Genomic DNA, 24,336 nt, shown 5'->3' on the forward strand with positions numbered 1-24,336 from the left:
AATTTCACTTTACTTTCTCTTTACTTTGATTACATTCAATTTTTCAACAAAAAAACTCACTTATTGTTTGGAGTCTCCCCCCACAAAGTCGGACCTGCTGGAAAAGAAGCATTCAGTTCACCAACTGAACAGACATGGCTTCAATCCTTCACAAGCATCAGACAAGTTTCATGACAAGCAGTAACCTAATGTTGCTGAATCAAGAATGCTTTCAAAGGGTCAACTGACTAAGCAGGTGAGTAAACCACCCAGCATTTACCCTCACAAAGCTCAGCTTTTCTGTGCTTGCTGTTGAAAGGGCCAGGACAGACTGCTTTAATTTTTAGCCATTTTTCCCTCCATAGAGAGTTCTATCAATTATCTACAGGTTTAACATAAAAATCCTTGAATCCACAAAGGTGTGGCATTCAATGGGATACTATGGAGCTCTCTGAAAGGTTAAAATCATGCAATCTACAGATACATGGGTGAGGCTAGAGGATATGGCAGCTGAGTGAAATCAGAAGAGGGATAGATACAGAATAATCTCTTTCATATGCAGGTCAGATTTAGGTAACAAACAAAGGCCAAAAGGCAACAAAACAGAAGAGCTGGTTTTCACAAAACTGAGTTTGGGGGAGAAGGGTGGATTGAAAGGGTGGAGCCTCAAGGCTGACCTTGGGGTAAGAGGGTTGGTACTTTGGTGATGGGTGTGGTATTAGAATGATACACAGAAAACAATCCTTAAAGATACTGTAAATCACAATACCTCAATCAACAGTTTTTAAAAATTAGAACAGCAAAAAGAATCTACCTATTTGATTTTCGAAGTACAACACTAAAAATGTAATCATGGGGCTGGAGAGATAGTTTGTCTGGCTGACCCAGGTTCGATTCCTGGCAGCCCCTATCGTCCCCTGAACACCACCAGGTGTGATCCCTGAATGCAGAGCCAAGAGCAACCCCAGAGTATCACCAGGTGTGGCCCAAGTACAAACAAACAAAAACAAAAAATAATGCAATCACAATCATGCAGTGTAATGGGAAGTTCAGAAAGTTTTAAAGTAGATCTCACAAGAGGACAGTGATAATGAGATGAATTTATGCATTACTGCAAATAAACCTTATCATAAATTAGGGAATTTGATTTACACACTGCTATGGATGTTCAATGTCAAAAGAAATGTTTTTAAGAACTCTTTTCAGGATAGAATTCTACACCAAACACAAATCATAGTTATTAAAAAAAAAAAAATTACTGAACTTCTCCTTTCAACACTTCACTGGTCATTAACCCTCTCAAAGAAAGTCCTTCTCTCTCACCCTCAAGAATATCTTCATAAAGTGCGTGTACTCCCTCAGGCACGATGACCGCCAGTGCAGTTCCACAGAGAAGGCCAGCACCCAAAACAGTCACCAGTTTTAGCCGCTCCTGGAAAGAAAACATAAGGAACTGTTGAAAAGATTGATGACTAAGTGGGGAAGTTTCTGAAGCATCTGTAATCACAAATGAGCTGCTCATTTGTGAAACCAAAATCTACAATGCTCGGTGAACTGAAAAATGGGTTAGCTTCCTGATGCCAATTGAAACAGGAGATGCCTTTTTTTTTTTTTCAACTTACCAGATTGGGAATGAGGTGGGAAGACATGATTGGGAAAACTGGGCACACCTGTCTAACCCTCCAATAAATGTGTGTTGCTAGAGACAAGAGAGTACTGGATTAAGTAACTAGGTTAACTGTCTTGCATGCAGCAGACCCCAATTTGCGCCCTGGCACCGCATGGTCTCCAAAGCACTACCAGGAGTAGTCTCTGAACACTGTATCAAGAGTACACCCTGAGCACAAACAGATGTGACTCCCAACCCATCCCCCAATTAATTTTAAAAAATGCACTTACAGAAAGAGGAATGTGAAATTTTCTTTTTTTTTGGGGGGGGGGCTTTTTGGGTCACACCCAGCGATGCACGGGGGTTACTCCTGGCTCATGCACTCAGGAATTACTCCTGGCGGTGCTTAGGGGACCATATGGGATGCTGGGAATCAAACCTGGGTCGGCTGCGTGCAAGGCAAACGCCCTACCAGCTGTGCTATCGCCCTACCAGCTGTGCTATTGATCCAGCCCCAGGAATGTGAATGTCTATGTTCTATCTGGAGGACAATTTGGCAACTTAGATTTATACCCTTGAAAATGTAACATTTTTTGGGTCAGGTAATTTCACTTGTAGAAGACCACTGCGCTTATTGAGAGCAAATTTCAAAATAAATGAAGGAGACCTATAAATGAAATATAATACTTCATCACAATATCACATCACAGAGTCATTAAAAAGTACAATACAGCTCCATTCTTGGATATAGAATGTTATGATGTGAGATGCTTCCAGACCCTGCACCAGGCTGAGTTGTCCAGGGCACCCTGGAGGGGGGTGGGAGAGCCCAGCACCTGCCCAAACAGAGTCGAGGCAGCCGAAATCTCCTCCTTCCAATTACCACCATGCTCACCATACTCACAGGATCAGTCAAGACAGCCTCATCCAGAAACGAATCTGTTGAAAAACTCAGGTATGAGGATTTTGCAACTGCAATCTCCAGACTTTCGTGGAGTCGAGGATGGGCTACTTCCTCCATTCTCCCTGTTCTTCCCAAAGCCTGGCAGTCACCCCCATGAACTGCCTCTGGTGCCAAATAAGCTCCGTAACTGGCCCTGATCCAGACACTCATAAATCTCAGAGACCAACAAATTGCAGAGATGATTCCACACCAGGTTAAGTCGTTGGGACACTCAATGTCACAATCCAGTTAAAAATTTAACTTCCAGCTGTATTACCCCATTCAAAAAAATTGAATTCCTAAAGTGTGCAGCTGTGCTGCACATCTCAAACTCTACAATTTTTTTAAATCACTTTTAGTGAATTATTTATAATAAGCAATATAAAATAAACTATTCAGGGCTTGTATGGGACAGGCTTGAGGGGTGGTTGGGAAAACTGGAAATAATGGTGGAGGGAAGATGCAATGATGATGACATTGGTGTTGGAATACTGAATGTAACAAATCATCATAAACAACTTTATTAAAAAAGAAATTAAAAAAGAATGTTATGATGTATTGTTATGAGGAAAAAACTGGGAGTGAATAGTATTGATAAGCTCGTATTTGTTTTGGTTCTTTTGGTTTTGGAGTGAGGCTCAGGGACCAATCAGGTGCTGGGGATCGAACCTAGGTACATGGCCTCGTGCAAGGCAAATACCATACCTGCTAACATTCCAGCCTTCATAGTTGCTTTTAAAAGAATATACACAAGTGGGGGCTAGAGCAATAGCACAGCAGGTAGGACATTTGCCTTGCACATAGCCGACTTGGGTTCGATTCCCAGCATCCCACATGGTCCCCTGAGCACCGCCAGGAGTACACACCTGTATATTGCCAGGTGTGACTCAAAATGCAAAAAAAACAAAACAAAACAAAACAAAAACACAAGTGGAACAAATGTACATTAAGATATTTCTTACTCTGTAATTTCTAAGTATAGCAAATTCATAACATAATTGTAAAATATTTATAATCTGCAATAAACATGTACTGCTCATACAATTTAAAGTTTCTGTTCAATAAATGCCCTGTGGTGAGGTCAGAGCAATAGTATAGCGGGTAGGGCATTTGCCTTGCACAAGGTCAACCCAGGTTTGATCTCCAGCATCCCATATGCTGAGTACCACCAGGAATAATTTCTGAGTGCAGAGCGAGAGTAATCCCTGGGCACTGCTGGGTGTGACCCAAAATTTTTTTTTTAAAAACAAGGGGGGGCTACTGAACACCTTTATTGCAAACCACAACAGCTAATTAGAGAGAGAGAACAGAAGGGAATGCCTTGCCACAGTGGCAGGGTGGGGTGGGGGGGAGATGGGATTGGGGAGGGTGGGAGGGACGCTGGGTTTACGGGTGGTGGAGAATGGGCACTGGTGAAGGGATGGGTTCCCGAACTTTGTATGAGGGAAGTATAAGCACAAAAGTGTATAAATCTGTAACTGTACCCTCACAGTGATTCTCTAATTAAAAATAAATAAAATTAAAAAAAAAAAACAAACAAGGGGGGGCTGGATGATAGCACAGCAGGTAGAGCGTTTGACTTGCACGTGGCCACCTGGTTCGAATCCCAGTATCCCATATGGTTCCCTGAGCACCGCCAAGGGGTAATTCCTGAGTGCAGAGCCAGGAGTAACCCCTAAGCATCGTCAGGTGTGACCCAAAAAGAAAAACAAACAAAAAACCCCTACGGTTTGTTTTCAGGCCACCCCATGTGGTACTCTAGGGTTACTCCTGGCTCTGAGCTGGTGGGTCATTCCCAGCTTCCTACATGCAAAGCATAAGCTCAACTGGTAAAGCTATCTCTGGCCCTTGGTTTGTTTTTATAACTGCTTTGTTTTGTCTTATTTTGGGACCACAACTGGCAGATTACTCCGGGCTTAATGTTCAGGGAACAAAGCAGTGCCAAGGATCAGACCTGGGTCTCCAGCATGCAAAGCTGCACTCCATCCTGTTGATCTCCCCAGTGCCCTGAACTAATTTTTTTGTGAAAAGATGACACTGAAAGTTACAGGAAGTTCACATATGCAAGTCAATATATCTGGAGATAAGTACTCATCTGTAACACTGTCATAATCAATAATAATTGTTCTATGGTTTTAATCTAATGTAATCCCATCTTTCTTTTAGCCCAGATTCCTGTGAGAAAGAGCCTCCTAACATACACCATATAAAAGATTCACTTGTATCACTTGTCATCCCGTTGATCTTCTTGAGTGGGCGATATAAAAGATCATACTTCAAAATATCTTAAAGCAGCCTGTACTCTACGTGGCTTCCTGGAATCTTCAGAGTATATAAAAGGATCATAAAAATGAAAAAAGGGTAATTATGTCTGTGGCTTACAGAAAAGTTTCAAGGTTTTAATGGCAGATCATGTACTATGTTTCCAGTGCAAAGTTAGCAAAATATAATAGTAGCTGGAGCAGACCTGATATCCTCCTGAATGATGCTGAGCTACATAACACACACACAGACTCATACATACAGCACACAGATTCTTAGTTGAAAGGCTAGGTCAAACAATAACAGGCCTCTTTATAACTACATCTGCAATGTCCGCATTAGCTATTGTTTGTCATAGAATGAGAGAATCCTGTCATTCTTAGTATATCGACAAACTCATACAGTCATGACAGACTCAAGTTGCTTCAAAACAATAACCTGGGGTTGCTTTTATGCCCCCCTGGGGGTAGGTGGGTGGTTGGGCCAAACCTGGCGGTTCTCAAGGAATCATTATGCAGAGGCAGGGATCAAACCAGGCTCTGCTGCATGCAAGGCAAGCGCCTTAACCCTGCAGGATCTTGATGCCCTCCTCAGTATTCTGGATACAGCCAAGGGGTGACGTGCTGGCTTAAAAGGAAAAAGACTTTCTGTCTAAATTAACAAACTCATGGGCCAGAGTGATAGTACAGTGGGTGGGGCACCTGCCTTACACAGCTCTCCCAGGCTCAAGTCCTCTTATGGTCCCGAGTCCCATCAGGAGCCACCTCTGAGCACAGAGAAAGAAGCCCTGATCACAACTGGGTATGGCCCCAAACTAAACCACACCAAACAAAAAAAGACCAACCACCCGCCCCTGCCCCCCCCCCCAAAAAAAACCCTCAGACCCGAATTTTTCTTGTGCAAAGAGTATTTCAACATGTCTTATGAAGACACAGGCGAAAGTGTGGGAAGCAATGTGGAAATGACATAAGTAACTGCTGATACTGTTTGTCTGGGGGCAACACCAGCTAGTGCTCCAGTGCTATTATCCAGCTTGCTCTTGCTGGTACTGCGGAAGCCATGTGGTGCTGGGCACAGAACCAGAGGCAACTGCATGCAAAGCATGTGCTAAGCCAGGTGGGATATCTCTCCAGGCTCCAGTGTTACCATACTAATATTCAATACGCGGCTATCCCAGAGTCTGCTTTTTTCTTCGGCCTTTTTGAGGTCATACCCGGTGGTATTTAGAGCTACCCCTGGCTCTGGGCTCAGGGCTCACTCGTGGCAGTGCTCATGGGAGCCTGCAGGGTTGGGAACAGAACCCAGGCCTCCTGGATGTACACTCCAGCATGCTAAGCTATGTCACCAGCCTGCACCTGTCTTTTAAATCACTAAACTCACCGCAGCACTGCTACTCACAGCACTCACTTGAGTCAAACTTAAGAGTATAGAGAAGACAACAAAGGAAAGAAAACTCTATTACGAGTAATAGATGACAAAGAATAAGTGTTTTCATCACCCAGCCCATTTGTTTTGTTTTTAAATCCATGAATATAACAAAAAATTAAAAAGAGGGGTGGAAGCTAGCTTGCTCCTTGAACCCGTGTTGTCCCTTGAACACAGATCTTGCTTGTCTCAGTTTCTTTGCTTGCCCGTTTCCACTCTAGAGAAGCCTATATGTTTGCTCATTCTCTCCCCTTTCTCCCTCCTTCCCCCTCCTCTCCCTGTTTCTGGGCCACACCCAGCTGTGCTTAAGGCTTACTCCTCACTCCATGCTCAGGGATCACTCCAGAGAGGCTCAGGGGACCTCCTGGAATTCTGGGGATTAAACCTGAGTCAGCAAGACAAAAACTCTACTACTGCTCCAGTGTGTTCTCTTGAATATCTCTTGAATATATCCTTTCTCTCGCCCCACATCTTTCTAAATAAGTTTCAATAAAAACTATCGTACTGGGCCAGAGCAATAGTACATACAGCAGGTAGTGCGTTTGCCTCACACAGCTGACCCGGCATCTCAAATGGTCCCCCAGCACTTACAGGAGTAATCCCAAGGGCATAGCCAGGAGTAAGCCCTAAGCATTGCTGAGTGTGATTCAAAAAGCAAAAACAAAACAAAACAAAACAATCTTACTTCAGGAAGGGTATTAGAACACCCTATGACTGAAATCCAATCTTAAACAACTTGCTGCACGTGATCCCTGCTGGAACTCTATGCGTGATTTCTGATGGATATCGCCGGCTATTTTGCAAGATTCGGACAGAATGGTGTTGGCGGGGCATGAAGAAACTGCGTCGCCACCTGCCCTGGCTGGGCCGAGTCGCAGCGCAGTCAGACCAGTGGCAGCAGTGCGCACAGTGGCTCATCCACTGTGGGGTACTGTCAGCCAACCACCGGGTGACCTGGGACTAGGCGCAGGTGTTACACCTGGCACAGACCCTCCTCGATAGGGTCCTGCTCTGCCAGCTGCTCAACAACCTCCGGATGCACTCCATCAACCTCAAGGCGATCAACCTGAGGCCGCAGATGTCCCATGTGCTGTCCAGAGATGCAGGCAGGTGCATGTTTGTCAGTGTGCAGGTCATTATAACATGCCAGTCGACCAAAAGCTTACATTCAGTAGTCTGGGAACACCTGTAAAAGCGATTAGAGGCTGCCCCAAGAGCCTCCGTCACTCTCGGAGAGCCGGGCAAGCTTCTGAGAGTATCCCACCTGCACAGCAGAGCCTGGCAAGCTACCCGTGGTTTACTCAATATGCTAAAAACAATAACAATGACGGTCCACATTCCCCTGATCCTGAAAGAGCCCCCAGTACACCATCGGGCTACACTAGCACACGACAGGGACAAATGGAGACATTACTGATGCGCCCCTCGAGCAAATCGATGAATAAGATGATGACAGTGATACAGTGAACTGTGTGTCTCAGGTGATTCAATTAAATAAACAAATAAAACTATCTTATATCCCAATAACTAATTAAATAAATAGGGGTGGGGCCTGGGAGATAGCTCAAAGTGCCGGGAGGCATTGCTATCACGCACAAGGCCCCAGGTTCAATCCCTGGCATTCATGGCATCCTGAGCACAGCGGGGTTTATCTCTGGTCGCCCCTAACACTGCTGAGAACCCTCTCCCCAAATAAGCGTAGATCTGAATTAAAATGGGTCAATCATTTCATTGTAGGGGTCTGGTTTCATAATTTTACCATTTAATGGGATGAAAGAAAACTGTGTAAGGGAGGAATGCATTGCAGCACTTCATTTCCAGCAGAGTAAAAGTAAATGAAAAATCTAACAGAAAGGAGAAGCAGAAGATGAAATCAAGGACGAAAATGAGAAAGCAAGGAAATGGTCAAAGATGGAAAAAGGAAAAGGAGAGAAGAAAAGATGATGAAGGCCAGGAATTGGGATTTCTGCAGAGCAAACCAGGCTACACGTTTAAGGGACTGTAACCAAATAAAGCACACTCACTTACCAAATAAGCTAAATATCCACCTGTACCCAGATTCTCACTAAAATTTTGTTGTGGGGTATGTAGTTTGGGCCAGACATGGCTGTGCTAAGGGGCTATTCCTAGCTCTGTGGTCAGAAATGACCTCCCTGATGTACTCAGGTGACCATATGTATGTAGTGGCAGGGATCAAACCAGGTTTGGCAGGATGCAAAGCAAATACTCTAACCCTTGTACTATCTCCCTTGTATTATCTCACCAGTCTCTCTCTTTAAATATTTATTGAAAGAATGATGCAGAGTACTGGAGACTTAGTACTGGACATGTCCTAGGCCCCCAAATCTACAGATCCATGAATGCAGGGGAACCACTTGAGAGTACCTGGCACCAGGCAAAGGGCCTAAAATAATTCTTTTGTCACTGTACTGAGAATAGTTAATAATTTGAGATTTATGATTTGGCTCAAGGAATATACAAATATGCATAACAAAAACTATAATAAAATTTTATCATAGTAATTGTGAGGTAAAGCTATTCATCTCATTAATACAAATATCTTAAGTGACTTTGTTTTCTTTGGGGGGGGCGGGGTATCACACTGGTGATGCTCAGGCTCTGAGCTTTGACCTCACGAATGATTCCCGGTGGCACTCAGGAATCATGTGGGATACAGGGATTGAGTCTGGGTTGGCCACATGCCAGACAAGCGCCTTACTCACTGTATTATCTCTCTAGCCCCAACATTAATTTTCTTAAAGGAGTTCAAAATCTGCTTTAGTCATCATTATAATAATCCTTTTGTAAAGTAATATAAAGATTATTCATCCTGGGACTAGAGTGATAGTACAGCAGGGGGGAGGGGTCCTTGCCTTGCACACAGCCAAACTGCATTCAATCCCCGGCAACAGATATGGCCCCCTGAGCCTGCCAGGAATGGTCCTCGAGTAGAGGGGCAGGAACAAGCCCTGAGTTTGCTGGGTATGCTCCCCTTCTCCACCCCCCCCCCCCAAATAATATTTCTCCTAAATAAATTTTATCAGCTTCACAAATGTTTGCTAACCTTTCCATGGTGACCAATATTATAGAAGCAACACATTCTAGGGGGCATGCACACACCTAGTGGTGCTTGGGAGACACTCCTGGCCCTAAGCACAGGGGACCAGTCAACGCTAGGGATTGAACCTCACATACAAAGTATAATCTTGAACTCCTCTGAGTCATCTCCCTCGCCCCAGAAGCAACACATTTAGGGAAAAGATTCTGTAGTTCACAAGCAACATCACTGCCAAGTGGTTTTGTTTTTGACACAATTCATACCTGGTACTACTGGAAAAAGGGACAGGAACAGCTGGGTCACTCCTGGTGATTCTCAGCCTAGTGACACATGACTAATGGTTTGGTACTTACGCCCCAGGGGCCATACCTGGTGGCACTCCGTGATTGAACTCGAGGCCTCACACATACTAGGCATATGCTCTACCACTTGCACTATCTCCGTGATCCTCGGATTTTACTCTAAGTTGCTTCAGACTCCACTTGATTTGTTTCAAGTACGTGACATTTTTGCTACTTGCAGAAACATGAATTTCAAAACCTATGAATCCAATGTCTGAATGGAATACACTAAATCTGTTCAACAATGATTCCTGTATCATTCCTATATCAATGTCTTCTTTCAAACACTTTCCAAAATTTGGTAGTCGATCCCCAAACGGTGTTTATCAAAACCAACATAATGTTGACAGGGTCTCTATTCTGCTACGTAAATCACTAAAAGGGTATATTTAAATGATGAAACTACAAATTCCAAATGTAGCTCAAGATGTAAAGAGAGTTCCCAAAACAATGGTTTCTACCAGAAAAACACACTAATGGGGCAGGAACTGTGTGCAGTGTCACCAATTTGCATCCGTTTATTTCAGAGTCACGGCTGGAGACTGAGAGACCCAGGCCTACACACTCACAAAAGCAGCAGCGGTACTCAATGACATGAACTATCAGCACACCAGAATTCTTGTGGCAGATACCAAGAGAGTTAAAATGTTTTTTTCTTTCCTTACTGATATTGCCAACACATTATTTACCTCGGTCAAATAAATACAAGTCAATAATTAATTATTTTATTTATTTTTGGATTTTTGGGCCACACTTGGCCATGCTCAGAGCTTACTCTTGGCTCTGAACTCAGGGATTATTCCTGGTGCGCTATGGGAATCATCTGGAATGCTGGGGACTGAACCCAGGTTGGGGACACGTGCAAGGCAGGTGCCTGACCTGCTGTACTATCTCTCTGGCCCCTATAAGCCAATAATTTAAAAGAAAAAAAAAACATCAAAAAGTATTTTAACTCTTTTTGCACCATACTTATTTTAGCTGAACACTGATCTGGAGGTAAGCCCTGAACCCCTTAAAAAACAACAACAACAACAACAACAACAACCAAAATTAATGATGAATCTCTTGTAAAAAAGATCTAGAGCCCGGAAAGAAAGTGCAGTGTGCACTTGCCTTGCATAGAGCTGACCCATGGTACCCCTGAGCCCTTCCAGGCATGATCCCTGAGTGCAGAGCCAGGAGTAAGCCCTGAGCAAAACTGTATGTCCCCCACCCCTCACCTACCCCTTCAATAAAGAAGAAGACTGATCTAGTCAAAGCTTTATGCCTGTGTTTCCCAAAGCGAGTAATACCACACCTTGTGCGGGGTGTGGGCAGGGGAGGGGGGGGGCAGATGGGGATGACTGGAAATCCAAGGGGTGAAAAGGAGCCTTGGATACCACCGGGGACACTTCTATTTGCTCAAAGAAGGTAGATTTGTAGATAAGTGCTGAAAATGTTTTTCTTTTTTCTGAAAAGAGACAAATAAGTCTTGGAACCTCTGCTCTCTGCACTGGCCCAGGCAGTTAGCTCAAAGGGGTCTGAGGGCATGCCTAGCATATATGTGACCCTGAGTTTGACCCTCACACCACCTACCAGGCATAGCCCTGGGAGCCACCAACCACTGGCGGGTGGGCCCTACTGGCCTCCAGCACCACCAGGGAGCCAGCTGCCAGGCCCCGCACCCAGCACCACTCGAACGCTCCTTACCCTTCAAAGGCTAAAAAAGAAATGAGAACACCGAAGAGAGGAAACACCACAGAGTAATTCCTATTCCAGCAACACAGCCTTTCTCCAGCCTTCAGCTGGTTTCTGGGTCACCCCCAGCTGAGGACCCCGTCTCCCTCTCCATATTCTCACTAACAAACCTGCGTCCAGCAGAAACTTCCCAATTCCACTATCCACTTCACTATCTGCTAAGTACTAGTAACAGGTAGTGAAGAAAACTCAAATAGCAGCTTTTCTGAGTCCTCGGGAGGGTCCTGGCCCCCTTACAAATGCTGGTGATTCTCACTGGGACAGTGGGGCAAGAAATGATTTTATTTTCCTTTTGCATATCATCATTTTTCCTATATTTTCTACAAAGTGTTTCTACTATGTAGCCAGGCCTTTTATTTTTAATATATTCACTTAATTAGAGGCTGTATAAATAGAGGCTTTGAAGTTACTAAACTTTGAGGCTCAATTACCTCATCTATAAACAGGACAAAAATTATTCCCTTTGAAGGTTATTATAAAAACCAACACAGAGCCTAGCATGTTAGTTGACACTGCAACTATTATCATTAATAATAATCTTTGTACCCTGGTTGAATTAAGAGTATGTAATGCCCTCAGGTTAATATGGAGATACTTTCCCCCTCACTAAGTTGTTCAAAACAACTGCGCTGTGAGGTTTTGTACTAATCTGTTTTCCAGCCCCCGCCCCACCGTAATGCTCTGACTCCCTGACTTTCTCTCTAGCTTCCCACACCCCTAATTTGCTGTTGGCCCATTTTCAGAGAACTCAGAAATGAAGCAGACGGGCAGATGAGGTGGGCAGGGACTGGCAATAAAATTTCCCAGAAGTAATAAAATCAAGATGTGACTTAAAGAATTAAAGAAGTTATGGAGTCACCAATCCTAAAATAGGCCCCCAACAGCGAAAGCTGTACCCTCTTTGTGGACACAGGAAAAGTGGCTGATAAGCCCTAACTGAGGAACTCAAGCTCCCTAGAAGGCCAGCCCCCCGTGCCCCCCGTCCCCCTAGGAGGAGCTGAGCAGAAACAAAGGCTCTGGAAGAACATAACAAGAGTATCTGCAACACTCGAAGCTCTTCCCCTATGACAATACTCTGTGTATCTCATATTTACAGAGAACTCCAGGCCAAGGCAATTTGGAGTCCATCCAAACAACCCAGTTCCAAAAGCTGTTCAGGGCTCTTCCCTCTGGAGATGCCCCCAGTTCTTGGGGAAAATGTTCCTCTCTCTCCCCACCCACCTCGGAATCCCTAAGTAAAACTGTTTTCACTTCCCCATCCATCTCCTCAGGAAACCTGGGTGAGGTGAGCACGGACTTTCCTTCCCTGCAAAGCAGTAAGCCCTCGCTCTAATCAGGAGTGCAGGCTTTCCAGGAAGTTGAGTGGTAGGGACCCGTTCCCGAGGAGATACGAAGATCAAATGGACCTAAAGTGTTGGCTGCCTTGAGGGGCTCGTGGGGTGCTAGTGGCCACACCCGAAGATGCTCATGGCCGACTCTGCCACCGCACACTCACTCAGCACCCTGAGAAACTTCCCAGGGAGACCGAGCTGGGCCAGTCACATATCCTCTTAGGGTTAGTACCCCCCTCACTCCCCACTTTCCCAGCCAATATCAGAAACCCAGGAATTCTGGTGCAAAGCAACTCACAAAATGCACTTATTTTGTTCCACACAATGAATGATATATGCGTTAGCCATCAAAATGTAAAATTCAGAACTTTTATATATACAGTTAAAAAAAAGCCCAGGTTTCCAGGGTCAGAGAAATAGTACAGTGGATAAGGTGTTCCCCTTGCATGCTGGTAACCCTGGTTTGACCCCCACCCCCCAATAGGGCCCCCCAAGTCCTGCCAGGAGTGATCCCTGAGCACAGAGCCAGGAGTACTCCCTGAGTGCCGCTGTTGTGGCCCAGAAACAAAAATACAAAACAAACTCCAGATTTCCAGCTTCTGAAAAGTAGGTACACGTGGCAAGAGCAGGCAGGTGCGTTAGCAAGTGGCACCTGCCCTTCAGCTGACAGTAGCTCTCGCCGGTCCCCCAAGGCCGAGGCTAAAGGTCAACTGCCATGTATCAGGTCACTTGGACTACTTTATCTTAGGCCCGATGCACTGTTCAGTTTCTGTAGTTAGTTCCGTCTCTGACCCATCACCTACCTGTATTAGTCAGGGTCCAGTCAGGAAAGAGAAACTAAATTGATCTGAACAGGAAAGGCTTGCCATAAATACCCATGGCAGGAAACTGGAGTATGAAAAAGACTAGAGAGGAGAAGTTACATCTCAGGTGAGCAGATTAAGGAGCGGTGCTCCCCTCAGACAGAGAGAGTGCTCAAAAATGGCTCAAGAGGACGGAGACCAAATCCTGCCAGAAGGGCCATGGCTGTGGCTCAGTTGAGGACAACTGCCACACTAAGCAATGCAACTCCACTCTGCCCCTCTCTGCCCGAGAAAGCACACAATCCCAGGGGCTCAGGTCAGCACTGCAGCACTGCCCCCGACAGCCTCCTCCACTCAGCTGCACGTTACCAAGTGCAGGTGGTCACCTGGTTTTTCTGAGGCGCCAGCAAGCTCTATGGCCCCCACACCTGGGCTTTATTAACTTGTTGGAAGAGCTCACAGAACTCAAAGAAACCCTGTGCTTATTCAATTACTGGTTATCATAACAGGATTAAAAAAAAATTAAGCTATACCTGGTAGTGCTGAGGGTTCTGTGCTCAGGGGCAGTATGTGGTGCGGGGACTCGAACCCAGATTGGCTATGTGCAAAGCAACCCTACCTCCTGTACCCTCACTCCAACTCCTATAGTAGGGTCTTAATTCACAATGGCCAGGTCGAAGAGCTACAGAGGGCAAGGTATATGGGAAGAGATCAGTTGCCACGTCTCTTAAGCTTTTGGAGTTTTCTGGAGTTTCATTCCACAGACAACTTTAAACCATGAGCTCAAGGCGACTGTCTCCAGCACCTGTCCCCTGCCCTGAGGCGGGGAGCCGTTCGTTCCCTACCCAGGGGCTTTCAGAACTCCACAGATCAAAGTTTCAGTCCTTCACATAATGAAAGACACCTTTAAGGCTTTCCTTACTTGGGAAATAAGGGTTTCAGGAGCTCCGTGCCAGAAATATACATATACATTTCCAATTATAAATCATAATACTGAAGCAGGCAGACAGGGGTCCCCTAGCAATGACTTTCTCAGGAAGTAATAAAACCAAAAATATACAAACACATTTCTTATTATAAATCATAATATTGAAGAGGGCAGGTAGGTAGGGGGCCGCTGGCAATGGGTTTCCGAGGATTAATAAAATCAAAATATGGTCTACAGAAGTTGTAGTCAGTAACCCCAAAGTATCACAGTAACATGAAAACAAAACCCCCCCACAACACACACACACACACACACACAGAGCAAATGAGGGGGGACTCTCACAGGAAGGCAAAGCTTCAACTGAGGGGAACAAAACACTGTGGTAAGCATTTGAAAGGAAGCCACTAAAAGTTCAAAGCTCTTCTCTCTAGACTAGCTCATCAACAGGCACAGGGAGTGCCACAGAGGTGTTTTTTTGGGGGGCGGGGGGTGGGGAAGGGGAGGGCAGTTTGAGGAAAACTCTACAAAACCGGCTCTGCAAAGGCAAGGATCAGGCATCTGCATTCTGGGGTCACCCAATCTCAAGGTGGATTTCAGAATTCCTTTCTTTTGCCTTTATGGGGTATTCTTCATTCTTTCCCCTAGGGAGAAGCCCGTGATCCCTCTAGGATACATTACTCTCTCCTACTCCTCCCTCGTCCCATTCTCTAGATGAAACTATATTCCTTCACTCTGTCTCCTGAAATTGAGGCTAGACGACAACAAACTTGGGAATCCCGGGTAGAGGTGGGGACTGACTTTCCTTCTGCAACAGGGCAATCCCTCAGGCCAGCCCTAGGCTGCAGCTTCCTTCTTGTCGGGTGTTGGGGGTCAAACCCATGCACTGAAGTTGGGGTGGACCTCAGGGGCACCCTTGCGGGGCTGATGGGACACCAGGCCCACAATGGACACCATGCAGGTGCTCATGGCAGTCGGCAATCTTTACCAGTATGGAAACCCCCACCCCGCCCCATCCCAGCTCTTTCAGGAGACTGAGGCAGGAAGGGTCCTAGCGCTCTAGCTAAAGTGATACCACCTCCCTGGCCCCCCACTTCTGTGACTACCATCGTTTCACAAGCCACCCAAGGGACCAGTATCAATACCAGGTTTTGATGGTGACGAAATAGTGAATCTCACTGGAAATCTGCGCAGGCATTCAGGAATTGGGAAAAGCTGCCTCGTTTGAGAGAAGCTTCCACAAAACCAGCCAAGGTGAAGGTCAGAGATACTACTGACTGCTCAGAGCTAAAGCAGATCAGAGACTGGAAAAGGAGCTGGGCACTGGAGAGAACTAGCTGGAGCCTGAAGCAACCACTGGTGCCACAGGGGAGATGCGCGCACTCCGAAAGGTGGCCACCAAGCTAGCCACAGAGAAGCCTGCTAAGCAAGCCTGGCAGGAGTAAGAAGGAAGAGAAATTCCGCTTACCATTTACCCTCTCTTAGCAAAAGATAACATTATGCCAACTGGCAAAGAAAATATTAAAAGGGCCCAGATCTTTTTTTCACAGTCTATTAAGAGTGAATTTGGAGCTGAGGCAAAAAATTGATAATTGACAGACTAGCCTGCTAGATCTATAGACAAAAGATACATGGGAACTGAGAGAGCACCAAGGGCGCTCGAGGGCAAGTAAAATGCCTTCTCTACAAGCTAGTTACTTCATCGAAGACTTTTCCTACCCAACTTTCCCTTCTTTTATATGCCTCCAGCTTGTCTCTGCCCTCCCCCTCTTCTCTTTAAGGTGGCCTTGGCTTTGTGCTGACAGCTTAGAAGTCAGCAAGTTTATCTCCCACATTGCGTGGAGAGCACCCCCACCAAAAGTGATCTCTGAACATACCGGGCCAGAGCGATAGCACAGCAGGTAGAGTGCTTGCCTTGCATGCAGCCAACCCAAGTTCCATCCCTGGCATCCCATATGGTCCTCTGGACACTGCCAGGAGGAATTCTTGAGTGCAGAGCCAGGAGTTACCTGAGCATCACTGGGTGTGTCCCCAAAAACAAACAAAATAAGTAAATAGTGATCCCAGAGCACAAAGTCAGGAATTAGCTCTAAGCACTGCCAGGTGTGACCCCCCACTGGCAACCAAAATCAGACAAACAAAAAAATACTACTGTAAACATTGGAATGAATATAATCGTCTGTGAGGTTTTTGTCTGTTCAGATAGATAACCAAAAGGGGACTGTTGAAGCATGGGTAGTTTTATCTCGGGCATCTTAAGGAAACTCCACCCAGTTTCCAAAACGGTTTTACAAATTTACATGCCATCAACAGGCACTGGGGTTTCTTTTTTCCAGACCCTTTTCAACACCTGTTATAGTGGTTTAGATTAACCCAAGCCATCTTCACAGGCATGTTCGTAGTCTTACATTGCATTCTTTGATTATCAGTGATGCTAAACTTTTTTTTATATGCCTGCCTGTTGGCCATCTAAATGTCCTCTGGATAGGTGTTTATTAAAATCTTTGTCCATGGGGCTGAAGCAATAGAGGGTAGGGTGCTTGCCTTGCAGGCGGCTGACCACATTCAATCCCCAGCATCCCATAATCGTTCTCTGAGCCTGCCAGGAGTGATTCCTGAGTGCAGAGCCAAAAGTACCCTGAACACTGTCAGATGTGACCCAAAAACCAAACAAAAAATACTCTGTAGGTGCTGGAGGGGAGAAGCACAGAGGGTAGGGGGCTTGCAGTGCATCTGGCCGATGCAGTTGGATCCCTGGCACCCACATGGTCCCGAGTGCAGAGCCAGAGGTAAGTCCTGATCACCACCAGCAGTGGCCCAAGAATTAACCAATCAAACAAAATTAATCTCACAAAATCTTTGCTCATGTTTGAAGTCTCCAATAGGCATAAAACCAAAAGCATTACTTTAAGAGAGTCAAAGTTTTAATACTGAAGTTTAATATAAAAACTTAAATATGCAAAAGTCCTTAAGAAGCAAATTTATCAAACTTGCTTCAAAAAGAGCAAGCTGGCGAAGAAAAAGTATGGTGAACAAATGTGGGGTTCTTGGTTTTGTTTTGGGGTCTAAACCTGGTGATGCGCAGAGGTCTATGAGGTAAGTAAGGGCAAGAACCAGGACCCCCACATGCACCTCAACCTTTTAAGCTTATCTCCCTAGGCTGACAAATGTTGACATATTTGTTATTTAGAAACAAACCTTTGGTTTGGTAGTACCTAAAAGCACCAAAGATATTTATTATGAATCTTATTTTAATTAGACAGAAAATAAAAAATTTAACAACAAAACAACATTTTCCAAAAAAGTGTAAGAAAAGAAAGCGAAATGTTAAGACATTAAAGCATAAAGGTTGGAAGAAAAATCCTAGCTTCTCCAAGTGGAACACTCTAGGTAAATAAAACGTTAACCCCCCAACAAGACCTTCCGGATGCTAAACAAACTGATGATAAATTTCTATGATTTGAGTGGGGAAGGAGTTGATCACTATGAAAAACTGGCTCCCGGGGCTGGAACAATAATAGTGGGAAGGGTGCTTGCCTTACATGCAGCTGACCCAGATTCAAACTCCAGGACTCCATATGGTCCCCAAGATCCAGAGGGTGTTGGAGACCAGCTATTCAGGGGACCAGATGGTACCAGAAATTGAACTCGGTCAGGTGCATGCCAGGCATCACCTTAACCTCTGTACTATGTCCCACTACCTAGACATAAATTAGCTTGCTGAAAAATAGTATTTTTAATGCTGTGAAGTGATGGGGCCGAGAGATGGTGCCACAGGCTGTAGTGCACGCTTGACATTCAGGAGGTCCAGGATCCATTCTCAGTACCACATGAGTGCCCCCAAAATGTTACCAGGACAACTCTGAGCACAAAGCTAGGGGTAGTCCTTGAACACTGCAGGGTATGTCTCCCCCTCAAATAAAAATACTTTTAAAATGTGAAAAGCAATGACACTGATTTTGAACCTATCTTATGTCTCAGTGTAGGATATCATTGGTTTGTCTTTTCTCCCTTGCCACAAAGAGTTTAGGTATATCTGGTAATACCCATCACAATGCTCCTGAAGCACCTCCAGTTCTCTGTGCTTATTGGAACATAGCTCTAAACATTTTAGGACAACATTCGTATGTCCTGTTCCCCTTGCCACAGGAAGCTTAGGTTTATCACAGTGCTCCTGAGGCACTTCCATTCCACTGCGTTTATCCTCTCTATGCTCTCTTCCCCAACCGGTCTATCACCTTTTCCCCCTAACCAGACTCTGTTAACTTGCAAGGTCAGATTCCTCAGAAATCTATGATTTTATATGTATGAGTGAAATATTGCCTTTCTCCTCTCCTTATGTCTTTTGAATAGTTTAGCTTAAAGCAATGTCCTTTTTGTATGGACAAAGGAAGACAGTTAATATTATGCTTTTGTAACGGGAATTAATTGGCTCCGAATATTATTCACTCTCGGGCATCTGCTTTCTCAACTTAAGCCTCAGATGCCCTTAGATCCTAGCACCCCAAAAGCAGGGTCCCGAAAAGGGACTGAAGGGACCCAGGGCAAGCTGTGAGCTACCCTGGCATCGATATGGGCCAGGCCATAGTGCCACAATTCTTAACTATAAGCTCTTAACTTATAGCTAACTATAAGTTATATAGCTAACTATATAACTATAAGTATAAGTTATATAGTTAGCTATAAGTTAAGTTATATAGTTAGCTATAAGTTAAGAGCTTAATCATGGACACATGCTGTCGTGATCCAAAAGTAACGACGAGACTAGGACCCTGCTAGGGATAGGAAAGTCTAATCTGGCCTGGGCACCAGTAGTCTGAGATAGAGATGACCCCAAGAGAGCAATTCTATAAGCTTACTGTATCTCTTAATATGTCTATACAAAATGATTAATATTTTGAATGCTTATTAGGAGAGGAGAAACACACCCATGGGATTCCGCCCTTGGGTGGGTCGGGTCGTCCTGCTGAAAGAGAATCTGTCCTAGAAGTATTATCCCCTGAGGGAAAGAACTTTAACCCTATCGATTGTGACCACACCTATGTGCAAGCCCAAACCCCTCATGCTGGGGGGATTTAACTAGGCTGTAAGAGTGGGCTGGGGGTTCCAGAGCCAAAGCCAGGAGGAGAAGGAGAATGAGACAGGCAGAAGGAGATTGATGAGAGATGGAGAGGAATGAAGTAGCATGGGGGAGTGAGAAGCAGAAGGAGAATCAGAGGAGAATGGATATGGGAATGGAATAAACTGTAACTGAGACCAACCAGCCTGGCCCTCGTTCCTTCCTTCCTTCTCCTGCCCATCGCCATTGACCTCCCGTGAGTGGGGGAAGCGGCGTGAGACTACCGAAGCAGGCATCGGGAGAGAGAGAGTGCCGCTGCCCCTTTTTCATGTTTACATATCTCAGATCTTTCTGAATCAACGTATTCATCACCCTAAATCCTGCTGAAGTAAAAGTAATATTACTTTCACCCATACCTGTGAATTTATACTGTTTTCAAGTGGAAAATTTGGCATTACCTAAAACTGATCTGTAACAAAAGTATAAAACTGCGGAAAACCTACAAAAAATTAACCCTATGTTCCTTCAAAAAGGAGGCCAGATAGTACAGCAGGTAAGGCTTGCACTAGGCTACCCAGGTTCCATGGTTCCATCCCCAGCGCCACAAGTCTCCTAATTATTGCCAGGAGTGATCCCAGACCACAGAGCCAAGGAGTGAGTCCCGCGTATCGCCAGGTGAGACCCAAAACCAAAAAATTTTTATAGCAATAATTATTGCAATTATAGAAGATATACATGTCCATTAAATCTAATCATGCATTTGGGCTTTTACTTTTTGTGCTCTCCCCACTTTACTTTCTATTATTTCATTTTTACAAATATACTGGCTTGTTATGTAATAAAAATCCAACAAAATCGAGTTATTTACCAGAGTCTAAGGAGCGTTATCCCAGTACTCCAGTGCAAACACTGTGAACACTTGTCAGCAGCTGTGACAAAGAGGACACAGGCTCAAGTAAATAACAATCCTCAGATAATCAATATAAAATCCCATTTTGGACATCTGGTTATATTTAACTTTACTCATCAATCAGAGCATCTGCGAAACAAGAATTTGTATAAATCAATGTTAAGTGGCTGGCTCTCCACCTACGTATGAGTACTTTGATTTCGAGTCAAAGAAAACTGCTCAATCACAACTGAATCACCTACCCAAATGGTGCTAATATCTTCGTCAGTACTAAACTAGATGGTCCAACTCCTTTTCCAGAGTGAACCACATTTGGATAAGCATTCTTTGATCTCCTTTACAATTTAATTCCCTGGGACTGAAGTCGTTGCCTAGAGTTTAAGATGCTTACTTGCCTCGCATGCTGCCAACCCTGGCTTGATATTGGCACCGCATGGACCCTTGAACACGGACAGAGCTGTGAATAGGAACCACTGAGCACTGCCAGTGTGACCCACACTCTTCCCACAATACCCTCAAAAGTTCAACGACTGTTCCTACCTCTTTCATATGCTGAAGAAAAACAAAGGATTACTATAAGTAACTATGTCATTTATATCATTTATCAATCACTATCACAGTTACTTATAAATGTGTTTGATTTCCCTTTATATATTTATAATGAATATATAAATCATTCAGATGTGAAGGTAGAGACTAAGGAAAAGCAATGAAAGCTGTAAGAAAATCAATTTAGGTCCCGAAACATTGGTAAAAGTGACAGAAATCAATGTCACATATATTAATACTCTTGATGTTGAGATATGGCAAGCAGGCACCTGCCACAGCACTGATTTTTCAACTCATCTTTAAATACAAGTTGGCAACGATTAATGGTTGATTGATCTTCTATTTTTTTCTCTAGGAAATTATGAAGGAAAAAAGTATACGTTACCAAGCAGAACCAAGAAAAAGAATGTGGTATCTGGCGAGATAGCACAGTGGGTAGGACACTTATCTTGCATGGGGCCAACCCAGGTTTGATCCCCATGCCAGCAATCCATATGGTCCCCCAAGCACGGCCAGGAGTAATTCCTTTATCTCCAGACATTTTGGGGGCAGAAGTATACAGGGTTAAGATACCTGCCTGCCTTGCATGCAGCATATGCACCTCATATGGTCCCTTAAGTACAACAAGGAGTGATCCCCAAGCACAGAACCAGGAGTTAGTTCTGAGCACTGCAGTAGGCTGGGTCTGATGCTCAGTAACCAGGTTTGCTCGACTTGCTTTGTAATCTGGGTTTAATTCCTAGCACCACATATAGTCCCCTGAGGCCTGCAGGCAGAGCCAAAGTAAGGCCTCAGGGAGGGAAGGAGGGAAAGAAGAAAGGAAGGAAAGAAGGAAGAAAGGAAGGGGGAAAAAAGAAGAAAGAAAGGACAGAAGGATGAACTCTTTTTTTTTTTTAATTATTATTTCTTTGCTTTTTGGGGTCACACCCAACAATGCTCAGGGGTTACTCTTGGCTCTGCACTCAGGAATTACTCCTGGCGGTGCTCGGGGACCATATGGGATGCCGGGAATTGAACCCGGGTCAGCTGTGTGCAAGACTAATGCCCTACCTGCTGTGCTATTGCTCCAGCCCCTGGACTATCTCTACACAACTTCAAGATTGCTGCTTTCATTCTTTCTTTCCTGTTAATGCTCAAGTAATGAATGAACATATGGCTCGGAGGAGGGGTAGTGGCTTAGGGCTCCTGCCTTGCAAGCATATGGTCAAAGTTACCAGTTCAAATGCCTCGTGTCAACAAAGGAACCCACCGGAAGCCTGGTGATCCTGGAAGCTCTGCTGACTCCCAGGGCCTCCATCCAGGTAAGTAGAAGAACCACTAAAGGGTGTGGACAACACCGCCCCTCCACCCCCACCAGCAACTGAAGATGTGCAATCACCCCAGTCCGCTGCGTAGCGCTGGGCACCAAGCACTGCAAACAGAGGGTGAGCACTTGGGACTGAAGAGTGGAACAGCCCACCCTCACCCCGCCAAGCAAGTGTACAGCACCTCTTCTTAAGAGGAGTGCAAACCTCCATGAGTGTCACAGATGAGTGTGCAAGCACTGAGAGCTAATGTTAGTGTGACACCCCTGTCCTCACCCCAAATAACATCACCAGGCACATGTGCACCCCATCCATCAGGGCATCAACAACACTAAGGAAATGAGGGGGGGTAATAACAACCAAAATGTCAACAACTATTAACAAAACTTTTATTTTCTAAGCAGATTTAGAAACTTCTTTGACTATCCACGCCACTGTTCCTTTAAAGGAAATAAGATCTACTGAATGTGATATTTTTCTTATTTCCGTCTTAATAGAGAATGCTTGCTTTGTAACCTGGGTTTGATTCCCCTCTCCCCATATAACTATATATAACTATGTTTGACTTCCCCAAAAGATAATTCAACATCGACTCATGTTGTCAAATAACATTCTCCATCTACATTTCTTCATAGCAACCTATAACCTTGACTCCTTTGAACTTCTGGGAATCCAAGAAAGTTATGGGCCCTCTTTCCATGAAAATGCACCGAGGTCCTGTTTTTGCATGCTATTTCAGAGGGTCCAGTGGATCCATCCACCCCAAGTTCAGAACTCGTATTGAGAGTTTCTATGATTAATGTTTCATCATTCTATGTTTCTTGATTTCTATGATTAAATGTTATGCATCTTTTAAAGTCTTTCTTAATACGACCTTTGGCTCTGATCACCGACTGAGCAGTTTCCCTTTATAAACCTTACGACTTCCCAGCAACAATCTTGGCAAGTGACAGAAAACTGACAATTTCTTACCTCCGAAAAATTAACGGCCAAGGGGATGATTCCAGCCACGTAACAGCCCACCAACATAGCCAGGGACAGGAGACTGATAGAGATGAAATCCTCCATTCTTGCCCGCCTTTATGCACCAAACCAGACCACAACTTCTCAGAGCCTCCAACGGTGCTGGGAATTTTTTTTTTTTAAATACGTGTAGTGGTTCCAAGAGAATAAGTGAGCTTTCCAGTTCGTCTTCACACGAAGACGTGTCCACGGATGCCCTTTCTCTTGAACGTAGCTGCAAACAACCCCTTTTTGGCTGATGTTAGTTAGCACCAGAGTTAACTTTCGGCGATCGTAGGTTCCAGTCCCTGGACTTCCAATGCCACTCACTGGATTCCCTGGGGTTAACAGAGATGGGTACAGTCAATGGAGAAAACAGGCCAAAGAGCGATTTCTTAAATCCTCGGAACGGGGTGTCACACGGGCCCACTCCCCGCCACAAAAAAACAAACAACAACAACAACAAAAGTCCTGGGTAGCAGCAGGAAAAGGAGAAGCCCCCTAGAAAATGTGTTGGCTCTCCAGGCGCCCCTATTTCTCCAACTCCGCCAGGGAGCCCCCTTCAGAACTAGGACCTGCCCACCAGTCTCTGCAAACTCTTCCGAGTCTGGGAAAAGCGACCTGCAGCGCGCCAACGACGAGTCTTAAGGGTTCAGCAGCGAAGCTGACACGAAGCGGTCTCTGTTCTAGACCCGGCGCTGCCCATACTCCTCCACCCCGCGCGGCCCTGACTCTGAGCCACGGATACTAGAGAAGCCATGGCCGCCAAGTGGCACCTCTTCATTACAGCCACTTCCGGATTGTCTCACCGTCGACCCCGTTAGAAGGACACTTCCGGGTTAGAACCGACCTATGGCCCGGAATTTTTCATCTTGCCGCCATTTTTAAGTTGGGCTAAGCCGGACGGTGTCTTTCACTGTCCCTATCGGCCATCATTTTAGCCGTGTACCCAAAAAAGATAAGTGCACGGAAGAGGGGTGTCTTCAAATACACTCATAGTCTTTCGAGTTCCAAAACACCGCCTGGGGGGGAGGACGGGCGAAAAATCGGCTTGCCCTCATCCAACATGGCTGAACCGGAGTCATGGTTGGTCTAGCTG

The 24,336-nt window shown here is 45.0% G+C and overlaps 1 protein-coding gene across 2 annotated transcripts in view; it reads right to left on the reverse strand.

Annotated features, from left to right (window-relative positions):
- SLC39A9 (solute carrier family 39 member 9) overlaps positions 1-24,042 on the reverse strand; it is a 51,357-nt gene extending 27,315 nt beyond the window's left edge. Inside the window, exons 1-3 of one of the 2 annotated variants that reach the window (XM_055130201.1) lie at positions 23,859-24,042; positions 23,208-23,575; positions 1,303-1,411 (exon numbers count right to left, since the gene is read on the reverse strand). In XM_055130201.1, the coding sequence (XP_054986176.1) occupies positions 1,303-1,411; positions 23,208-23,303 (205 nt within the window). In that variant the 5' untranslated portion in view covers positions 23,304-23,575; positions 23,859-24,042. Of the gene's footprint in view, positions 1-1,302; positions 1,412-23,207 lie in introns of both variants that reach the window. The other variant, XM_004612325.2, reaches the window with a different exon arrangement.
- Between the last annotated feature and the right edge of the window lie 294 nt (positions 24,043-24,336).

Source organism: Sorex araneus, chromosome 3, assembly GCF_027595985.1.
Source record: "Sorex araneus isolate mSorAra2 chromosome 3, mSorAra2.pri, whole genome shotgun sequence".
In the NCBI taxonomy this organism is placed as follows: Eukaryota; Metazoa; Chordata; class Mammalia; order Eulipotyphla; family Soricidae; genus Sorex; species Sorex araneus.